Here is an 11,480-nt window from a genome sequence, read left to right on the forward strand (position 1 = left end):
TCTTCATCAGGAATTTCTAATTGAACAATTATTTTAGCCTTCACCAAATACAAGATTTGAGAAAAACATCATCTTTAACAGAGAGATTCGGCGATTTGGCGACGGAAAGAGAGATGGATAAATTGATTCCTATAGATGAAGGAGGAAGGAGATCGAGAGAGCTAACCAGAGTTTGGAGAGAGAGCTGACGGAGAGAGAGCTATTGGTCGTCGCAAATGGCGGAGAGTGAGAGATGGAGAAGGAAGACCGCGTGAAAATCGTCGGAGAGTGAGAGAGAGAGAGCAGAGCTATTGGTTTTCTTTTTTAATTACCTTCATCTATTTCTTATTTCTTTTAAGGCTTTTAATCATTTTTTACCATGTCATTAATGATCAATTTTTTAAAATTTTTATTGCCATGTCATAGGTGGTATGAGGGGGTGTATGGAATTGGTATGTCCATCTATCTTTTTCCTTTAATTAAAGGATTTGAATTTAGATGCAGTCTTTTTTGACAGAAAATGGAAAAGAAAAATTGAAAAGTACTAGTGAGTTTGTCCTCAAAATGTGAAAATTGGATCTGGGATCTAGCCTAGGCGTGTGAGAGTGAGTAATTGTTAATGTTCCCGAGTTGTTGTATGTAAAATATATGGTCCAAGTTCATTTAAGAGAGTCATTATTCTTTTAGGTATAAATCAACTCTTTATAAACTGAAATATAATTTAAATAAAAGAATAATTTATTTATAATAGACCTAAGTTAATGTAAAACTCAACCTAACTACAACAACTATAGCAAGAAACAAATTCTTAATACTTTAAGAAAATAACCTGATGTTTAAGAAAAGCACGTTTTAAGCATTGTTGTACTGTCCTTACTATTCTTTCATTTGGATACCATCATTATTATACAGTAGGGTACAAATTTGAGTTTTGTCATCCACTAAACTTCCCTATCATGATCATGAAATATTAGGACTGGTCACTAGAATGATAATGCTACCAGACAAGTCTTCACAGTTATAAAATCCATCATGTTATGTTAGTTATCTGAAATTAATTTTCTTATGATTTATTAATACTTCAAAATTTTCCCATGGATTTGCATCTATTTTTAAAGACAAGTGTTAACACATATCCAGGTTGGATCACTTTGAAAACGTGCTATTTTGAACTACGAGACACGAACATTATACATGACTCTAATACACATGCATTAATAATAGTTTGAGAAAATATAAGTGATTAAATATATCTATGTGTCGCCGACACAATAAAACTGAATTAAATTATCAATATACTATTAGAAGAAACAATGAAGAAGCATATAAAAGAGATTTTATTTATCCTTAGATGTCACTGAAATAAGCAATTACAATCAAGACTATAGTGAAGAAAGATTAATACAGAAGGCCATACAAAGAGGGCTTGTTATTCAATACACAATCAAATGAAAGCATCGGCATTCATTCACGAGCAACAACAAGCACTTGTTTGCCAACATTTTTGCCACTAAATATGCCAACCAAGGCTTCAGGGCCTTTCTCAAGACCCTCAGCTATGTCTTCTACATACACAACCTTCCCTTCTCTGATATGAGGCAGGACAAACTCCAAGAATTTTCCGTATAGATGATAGTAATCAGCTACAATAAAACCTTGCAAACGGACCCGCTTATATACGATATGTGCCAAATTTGTCACACCTTCAGGTTGAGTAAGATTGTACTGTGAGATCATTCCACACACAGGTATGCGACCTTGTAATCTCATGTTCAAGAGTACGGCATCAAGTGTCTTGCCACCGACGTTCTCAAAGTAAACATCAATGCCTTCTGGAAAGTGCCTGATTCACATAAAATGATAACCACATGTCACTAGTGTGTCTCGTGTTGCTAAACTATACTTTTTTATGCCAATAAACATAAACTGACCTTTTCAATGTTGCATTGAGGTCTTGCTCTTCTTTGTAGTTAATGGCTTCATCGTATCCAAATTTATTCTTCAACAGATCCACCTGGTTGCAAAAGATATATTTTTAAGTAAAGGAAGGCCATATTTTTGCTTGTGAATGAAAAGAAACAAAAATGTATTTCTGGGGTCCCATTAATCATACTCTTTTCCAAGTTACAGAAAAACATTCATATCCCAAAAATTAAGAGCAATGCAACTTTGCAAATATTATTGCTGGTTCCAGGTACAATTCTTTTTCAATTTGGCTAATTACGTAAACATTTCTTCCAGAATTGAAATTTTGTAATAAAATTAGGCTAATTCTAGTATTTTGGTTACATTACAGTAATTTCGTAATATAGCTAGTGAGCAAAAACCTTGATTGTTGATATTGTAGATAAGACAATTCTGTCGTGTCAGTGTAAGACAGTAAACACGCCTTCGATCAGCGTCAGTGTAATAATTAGAGAAAATAAATTAATTGAATGTAATCATATCTGCCGTGTCAGAGTAAGACACTGAACACGCCTCCAATCAGATTATGCCGTGTCATCATTTATGCAGGCACATATAACAACAACAATCAGACATATACCTTCTCTTTACTTCCAGCACTTCCAACGACGTAGCAACCATGCAATTTAGCGAATTGGCCAACAAGTTGACCAACTGCACCAGAGGCAGCTGAAACAAAAACATTCTCTCCTTTCTTGGTAGCGCCTACTTCAAAGAAACCAGCATAAGCAGTCATTCCTGGCATACCTGCACTCAAAGAAAAACACATGTCAAAAAGGCATTACAGAATGACAGAAAACTACGCAACTAACATTAATAATAAGCTTGCTTGCATGTTAGATACTAAACCAAGAAATGATTATAAGAGAAGCGGATATAACATATAAAAATGCATTGAGCTATCATCAGTTTCAAATAACTTAAGGCTGGTTTAATTGGATCTCCTCCAAACCAAAGCTACTCAACCAGATATTAATGAATAAAAGATCAACTTCAGCCATATAGCCTTAATTGAACAAGAGAAGACAATTGAAAAATATTAATTTAGGACCAAACAGCCAAACAGACAACCAAATCTATCACACAATAGGTTTCTATCCTGATGGCTAACCCGTCTGCAACGATACTAAACAGAGTAAAGACTCATTCATCACACGAAAACATCATAATAACTTGAGGCTTGCATATCATATTGGCATCAATTCCATTCTTCTCTATAAACATACATACCTAGAATTCCAGTATAGTAGGAAAGAGGAACATCAGTATGCTCAATTTTGAAATGTATTTGTGCCGCAGGGATCAAGCTGTACTCTTCCCAATTAGTTATCCCCCACACTATATCACCTTCCTTATAATCTTTGTGTCCAGATTCCACAACTTTAGACACACCATAACCAGTTAACGGCTGCAATTACAAAAATCATCAGTAACTGCACAATACAACTTCAATATTGCAATTATTCTTTGATTACACCAAAATCAAAATCGTAAACCTACTAATAACAAATTGACCCATATAATGCAGAGACTAATTAACACATAAAAAACCCTACTTTAAGGCATAATTTGACAAATACTGAAAAGGGTTTCACCCATAAACTTACAGATTGAGGAACATAGGCACGTGGATTGATAGAAGCTTTTGGGTCACTCATAAGAGTCCTCATGTAAGGATCACAAGACAAGTAAAGATTTTTAACCAATACAGTATCATTGGAACCTTCTGGAAGCTTAAGATTTATAGTACTATCAACAATGTTGAGGTCTGATTCTTTAGGAAAACCAGACACATAGTGTTTCAGAAGCACTTGCTTGTTCTTTACTTGTGCCATTTTTTGTTATTGTGATTGTTGAATCTGATTATTCAATTTATAACACAAAAATCAAAGAAAAAATGTTGGTATGAAATGTGATGATTATGTCATTTGTGATCTTATATAAGAGAAAGTTTAATTTATGGGAATGTAATTATAGTCCAATAAACACGTAAGGTAAGATATCAAAGTGAAACTCGCATCCGGCCTAATAAACTGTACACCTTCACACTAGTTAGTTATTGTCGGAAAAAACACAGCTGTTCACACTCGTTTATCTCAAAAACAATAAACCTGTTCACATTTAAGGGACAAAAATACAATTGGTTCCTAGAACATTCTATAACGATCTTAAATGATAAATAATTATGAAAATAATATGTATATTTCATGTATTAAAAATCAAAATATTTGATTTGTTTTAAGAATAATTGTTTATTTTTTAATGATAAAAATTATTCGAGGACACTCGTTAGTGAGACCAATATAAAAATGGTTACTTTTTTCAATGTTATAAAGATTATACTATAATTTTTTAATATAAACTTACTACTTTAAGCATTTTTTTAATAGATAGATGAAATGACAAAGCTATTATAAACTCACACACACAAGTAGAGGTATCGGAGTTCGAACCCCGGTCATGACATCCGTCCTAACAATTTTGGCATTTTGTTAGTTGAGTTAGGACTTCTGGATACTATTTTAAGCATTTTAATCTACGTCTTATGAACATTCGTTAACATTCTCCATAAATATTGTGTTCTATGAGTTGCCTAGTTTTTTTTTTTTTTTTTGGGTACAAAATTATGCCTATATCAATTCATCCATTAAACATAAATTTCATCCAATCCATTATATAGCTTTAATGGATGAATATTCATCCAATCCATGTATAAAAATATAATTCATCCGTCCTTAATTATAAGACTATTTATAAAAAAAAAATGATTGTTTTTAAATATAAGATCATCTACAAATATCTAGATACATTAATTACTCTTTTAGTATCAGTAAAACATATTTTTTTAATTATTCTTCTGAACTTAGCTCAGTTGGTTGGAACAATGCATAAAATATGCAAGGTCCATGATTCAAACTCCAACCATTAAAAAAAATACTTTTAATTGCAAAGCTTTTCTTCTATCTTTATATATATATATATTAAGGACTATAACTATAAGTAAAAAATCAATCCAAATTTATCAGTAAAACAAATTTCTTAGAATATTACTCCATCAATTTCTTTTCTTTTGATGTTTTAGCTCTTGACACAAGTTTTAAGGAGTAATTAAAGTATATAAACATTTGTGTATTTTTTACTTAAATGTCCTTATTTATCATTAAATTCACATGTGATAAACCAAAGGTCACAACTACTTTAATAGTTTACTGTGTTTTCCAACAAGGGTAAACTTGAGAAAACAATAACAAATTCACTAAAACATCAAAAGTTTTGGAATATAGTTGAAGTTCTAAAACATCAAAAGAAAAGGAATGGAGGGAGTAGTAAAAATCAATATTAATTTCATTTATACATAAATGATAATTTAGTAATAGTTTCACACTTTTCAGATAAATTTATCATTCTAACAACTTTTTTTGATAAGCATAATTTTCGTAAAATACTCCCACCTTAGGACACGGAGAGAGTATAAAAATTCAAGGGATATTCCAAATGTGGCCTATCCAAATATGGCCAATCAATCCAACTGTGGCCAATCAAGGATGGTTTGGAAAAGAAGAGGAGACGTATGAGTGATCAACAGTCGTATGGTCAACTTATGAGTGAAAGCATGGTTCACAAAGGGGATTATTTTAGGAAAATGCTAACGATTGTTTTTGAATATTGTTTAAAAACTTCAAATAATAATATTTATTTAAAAAAATAAAATTTTATAAAAATATGTGTATTTAATATATTAAAATTTAAAGTGATTAACTTTTCTATAAAATAATATTTAAATTTAGCATCTTTAAACGGTGTCAATGAGATATTCGCTAACCAGATCCATTATTTTTTTATGGTAGGTCCTTGTTTGCATTGTAGCACTGTCCTTTCTCTTCCTTCTTTTGGATACCATTATTAGACAGTAGGGTACAAATTTGAGTTTTGTCATCCACTAAACTTCCCCATCATGATTATGAAATATGAGGACTATTCACTAGAATGATACTGCTACCAGTTATAAAATCCATCATGTGTTAACATACAAAACGTGCTATTTTGAACCTTGAAACACTAACACACACAAAACACACAAACACGTCTCTAACACACACATACATACCCTATTAATAGTTTGAAAAAATATAAGTGATTTAATGTGTCTATATGTATCATTGTCATGTTGCAGACAATGGAGTCACCTTTAATCTAAAATTCAGTGCAACATAAATTTTGATAGAAATTAATATTAAAACATTAAAGGTTAAATTACTTCGGAGGTTTTTAAGTTATTTAATTGTAATAAATTGGTTTTATGTTTTTTTTCATACCACTTAGGTCAAGTTAATTAATTGCAACAAATTGTTCCTTTAAGTTTTTCCGTACAAATTAGATCCTTTAAGTTACTTAATTGCAACAATTTGAGAGATTTCATATTTTAAAAATGTAAGTTATTCGTGGTCTAAAAATTACACTTAAATAACTTAAAGGAGCTAAGTGTTACAAAAAATAATTAAAGAACTAACTTGTTCCAATTAAATAACTTAAAAGACGTAAACTGTTACGATATGTTGTGATTCTCTCATTATTGTATTTTATATTGTAATTAGAGGTGGAAATAGGTTAGGCCGAGCTAGGCTTTGCAAGGCCTGAGCCTGGCCTGCGGCCTGTCATAGGCTTACTTTTTAGGTCTGAGTCTGGTCTTCTGAAGGCCTGATACGACCTGCTAGTCTGTTTAAAAGCCTATTTTATATGAACATTTTTAAATAGACTAGCGAACTAATATATCAATTAGATTAAACTCTCTTTTGATAATCAAGATGAGTTTTTAGGAAATTTGATTATATATTGTATCATATTTCAATTCTAGTTTATAATAATACATTTAAATATGCAAAAAATTAATGTATACTAATAAGCTTAAATTACTGAAAAAGTTAACACATTTTTATTTTAATTCAAAGTACAAAATATAATATAATAATAAATAATATTATTCATATTTACTTAAATAGGCCGGCCTAATAGGCTTTTTGAATGGCCTGTGGCCTGGCCTTTTAAGCTAAATAGACTTCTAAAAAAGCCTAGGCCTTCTTTGTTTAATAAAAAAGTCTGGCCTAACCTGTTGTAGGCTAGGCCGTAGGCCCCTGTAGGCTGGCCTGACCTATTCCCATCCCTAATTGTAAATATGTTAGGATTAATTAGCCTTTATGTGTAATTATTTTCTTAATTACTTTGTCTTCAAATTGCTTGTGTTATAGACACATTCAGAAAATATACAAAGTCTATTCAGTTTATATCTTCCTGAGTTTCTACATGGGAACAAACATTTGCAGCCCGCTCCAGCACTGAATTTGAATATCGTGCTCTTGCTGATACTACTTTTAAGATATTGTGGCTTCGTTGGCTTCTTGCTGATTTAGAGACATCACAGTCTTCACCAACTGATCTATATTGTGGCAATCGTAGTGCAATTCAAATTGCCCACAATGATGTTTTCCATGAGCGAACAAAATATATTGAAATTGATTGTCACTTCATTCGTCAGCATCTCCTTCGTGATGAACTTCATATTATCTCCATTGGCACTCTTGACCAGCCAGCAGATTTGTTCACAAAAGCTCAGTCTCCTGGTCGCTTCCGCACTTTAGTTTCGAAACTCAAGTTGATTACTGCTCCACCGACTTGAGTTTGAGGGGGGATGTTATGATATGTTGTGATTCTCTCATTATTGTATTTTATATTGTAATTATGTTAGGATTAATTAACCTTTACGTATAATTATTTTCTTAATTACTTTGTCTTTAAATCGTATAAACGATACAAAAAAAAAAACTTGAAGGATCAGTTTGTTATAATTAAATAACGTACATAACCTCAGATGTAATTTAGCCAACATTAAACTATAGTTAATAACTTATTGGTCGTACTTAAATTAAATAAAACTGAATTAAGTTATCAATATACTATTAGAAGAAACAATGAAGAAGCATATAATAGAGATCTTATTTATCATTAGATGTCACTGAAGTAAGCAATTACAGTCAACACTATGGTGAAGGAAGATTAACACAAAAGGCCATACAAAGAGGGCTTGTTATTCAACACAAAAAAATCAAATGAAAGCATCTGCATTCATTCACGAGCAACAACAAGCACTTGTTTGCCAACATTTTTACCACTAAATATGCCAACCAAAGCTGCAGGACCTTTCTCAAGACCCTCAGCTATGTCTTCCACATACACAACCTTCCCTTCTCTGATATGAGGCAGGACGAAGTCTAAGAACTTGGCATATAGATGATAGTAATCAACTACGACAAAACCTTGCAAACGAATCCGCTTATATATGATATGTGCCAAATTTGTTACACCTTCAGGTTGAGTAAGATTGTACTGTGAGATCATTCCACACACAGGTATGCGACCATGTAGTTTCATGTTCAAGAGTACGGCATCAAGTGTCTTGCCTCCAACGTTCTCAAAGTAAACGTCAATTCCTTCTGGAAAGTGCCTGATTTCCCCAAATTGATATCCACCAGTTAGTTGAGTGTCTCGTGTTACAAACGCAGTAACTATATTTTTTTATGTCAAACATATTGAACTAAAATTTCTCCTGCAAAACTGTTCTAAACTGACCTTTTCAATGCTGCATCCAGGTCTTGTTCTTCTTTGTAGTTAATGGCTTCATCGTATCCAAATTTATTCTTCAACAGATCCACCTGGTTCCAGAAGATATACATTAAAGTAAAAGGAAGGCAGAGTATTTTTACTTATCAATAGCACGAAACAAAAATTGATTTCCGGGGACACATTAATCATATTGTTTTCCAAGTTACAACAAAACATCCATATTCCAAAAATTAAGAGAAGTGCAACTGTGCAACTACTATTGTTGGTTCCTGCTACAATTCTCTTCAATTAGGCTAACTATGTAAACATTTCTAGAATTGAAATTTTTAATAATTACGCAAATTCAAGTTATTTTTGTAATATTACAGTACTTGTGTACATAGGGCACTGACCGTCAACACTGGTAATAATTTGAGAAAATAAAATAATTGAATCACATGTGTCGTGTCAGTGTCAGACTTCATACAGGACTTCGATTAAAAGTGTGGGTGCTATAGAATTCAAAACAGGAAAAGTTTCAACCGCAGAATACTCATTTATGCAGGTACATGTAACAACAATAATTAGATAAATACCTTCTCTTTACTTCCAGCACTTCCAACGACATAGCAACCATGCAATTTAGCGAATTGGCCAACAAGTTGACCAACTGCTCCAGAGGCAGCTGAAACAAAAACATTCTCTCCTTTCTTGGGAGAGCCTACTTCAAAGAAACCAGAATAAGCAGTCATTCCTGGCATACCTGTTTTCAGAGAAAACACAAAATAAGTAAAAAAGGCATGACAGAATGACATAAAACTACAAAACAAACATTCATAAGCTTAGTTGCATACTATATACTAAGATTCATTCTGAAAACGCATAATGTATACTCAGAAAATAAACATAAAATTGCACATAAAAACTACAAACGTTGAGTAGATTATACACACAAATAGCTGTAGAGCATACAAACACATTAAGCGATCAGTTCCAGATAACTATAAGACTGGTTTAATATTGAATCTCCTTGAAACCAAAGCTAATGAACAAGAGAAGAAAATAGAAAAATATAAATTTAGGACCAAACAGCCAGACAACCAACTCTCTCACACAATATGTCTATTCCTTCCATGATGGCTAACCCCATTGTAACAATACTAAACAAAGTAAACTCTCATTCATCCCATGAAAACATCATAACTTGACGCATTCATATCATACCGACATCAAGTGCACTCTGTGCTAGAGCCTAGAAATCAACATAAAAAATTGAAATTGTGGATCACATACCAAGAATTCCTGTATAGTAGGAAAGAGGAACATCAGTGTGCTCAATTTTAAAATGTATTTGTGCTGCAGGGATCAAGCTGTACTCTTCCCAATTAGTTATCCCCCACACGATATCACCTTCTTTATAATCTTTGTGTCCAGATTCTAGAACTTTAGACACACCATAACCAGTTATCGGCTGCAATTACAAAAATCATCAGTAGCTGCACAATACAACCTCAATATTGCAATTATTCTTTGATAAGTTTCAATCTCAAGTCACCACTTACAACCACAAAGTTTAGGAGATTTGAAGTACAAATAAGATTAACCACTTCTCAGTATTCAGCACTTCAAATTCTCAACAAAAATAAAAAATCTCACCAGACAAACAAAATTTTACATGGAAACTTTTTCCAAAACTAATAATAATATAAATATACAAAGTACAATAATCATAACGAACATACAATTTAATGCTAAAAATATTTCTTTAGCCCTTAGACACAAATTAGTCACCAAAATTCTCTTGAAGAATCCGAATTTGAATCATGACTAGAACAATTCTTATTCCAACTTTACTAATCTCCTGGCCGGAGAATTGCGAATTACCAGTACCCCCTTCCACCAGGACCGGAGGGTTAAAACAACAAATTAATCACCAAAAATAACAATTTGCTAAGAAATGAATAATATAAAAATCAAAATTGAAAACCTACTAATAACACAAATTGACCCATGTAATGAATAGACCAATTTACACATAAAAACCCCTACTTTAAGGCATAATTTGACAAATACTGAAAAGGGTTTCACCCATAAACTTACAGATTGAGGAACGTAGGCACGTGGATTGATAGAAGCTTTTGGGTCACTCATAAGAGTCCTCATTTAAGGATCACAAGACAAGTAAAGATTTTTAACCAATACAGTATCATTGGAACCTTCTGGAAGCTTAAGATTTATAGTACTATCAACAATGTTGAGGTCTGATTCTTTAGGAAAACCAGACACATAATGTTTCAGAAGCACTTGCTGGTTCTTTACTTGAGCCATTTTTGTTACTAGATTGATTTTTTTTATTGTTGTTGAATCTGATTCTTGTATTTATAACAGAAAAATGAAAGGAAAAAAATGTAGGTGTGAAATGTGATTAATGTGTGATTGTGATGTTATTAGAGAAAATTGTTAAATATATATGAGTGTTTCATATATGGGAATGTGACTGGTTGGTTATAGTCCAATAAATACGTGAGAAAGAAAACTCCGAATCCGGCCTTATAAATTGTACACATTCACTTTTAGTTATTATCGAGAAAGAAAAGAAAAAAACAGCAGTTCACACTTGTTTGTCAAAAATAAAAACTTGTTCCCATTTGGGGTGAGTCAAAATACAGAAACTCTTCATATTTAAGGGTATCATAATGCTCGAGGAATTAGTCTCCGTAAATTACTCGTGGATGATACCTGATTTACACCAAAAAGAGACTATATTAGTAACATATTTTCTTAAGATAAAAGAAATCATAATAAAGTAAAATGAAGTGGTTTGGATCTTAGGTGATCAGTTTTAAATGACATTAAACCAATACTCAAACCAATAAAGGTAGCGTTTTGACTAGTTTTATTCAGTTTTGATCTTAAGATAGAAGGAAAAATCAAACCAA

The 11,480-nt window shown here is 32.2% G+C and overlaps 2 protein-coding genes across 2 annotated transcripts; both read right to left on the bottom strand.

The window, feature by feature from the left end:
- Positions 1 to 1,293: 1,293 nt before the first annotated feature.
- LOC25500196 (NADPH-dependent oxidoreductase 2-alkenal reductase) lies at positions 1,294 to 3,969 on the bottom strand. Its single transcript, XM_039828744.1, has 5 exons — positions 3,552 to 3,969; positions 3,175 to 3,352; positions 2,525 to 2,691; positions 1,911 to 1,993; positions 1,294 to 1,822 (listed from the first exon to the last, which is right to left on the bottom strand). The coding sequence occupies exons 1-5, from the start codon at positions 3,777 to 3,779 to the stop codon at positions 1,444 to 1,446; spliced, it is 1,035 nt and encodes a 344-aa protein (XP_039684678.1). The 5' UTR covers positions 3,780 to 3,969; the 3' UTR covers positions 1,294 to 1,443.
- Positions 3,970 to 7,911: 3,942 nt separating this feature from the next.
- Positions 7,912 to 10,987, bottom strand: LOC25500198 (NADPH-dependent oxidoreductase 2-alkenal reductase). Its single transcript, XM_039828745.1, has 5 exons — positions 10,642 to 10,987; positions 9,835 to 10,012; positions 9,138 to 9,304; positions 8,569 to 8,651; positions 7,912 to 8,443 (listed from the first exon to the last, which is right to left on the bottom strand). Exons 1-5 carry the CDS (start codon positions 10,702 to 10,704, stop codon positions 8,065 to 8,067), a joined length of 870 nt encoding a protein of 289 aa, XP_039684679.1. The 5' UTR covers positions 10,705 to 10,987; the 3' UTR covers positions 7,912 to 8,064.
- Positions 10,988 to 11,480: the final 493 nt, after the last annotated feature.

This window comes from Medicago truncatula, chromosome 8, assembly GCF_003473485.1.
Source record: "Medicago truncatula cultivar Jemalong A17 chromosome 8, MtrunA17r5.0-ANR, whole genome shotgun sequence".
NCBI classification, from domain to species: domain Eukaryota; kingdom Viridiplantae; phylum Streptophyta; class Magnoliopsida; order Fabales; family Fabaceae; genus Medicago; species Medicago truncatula.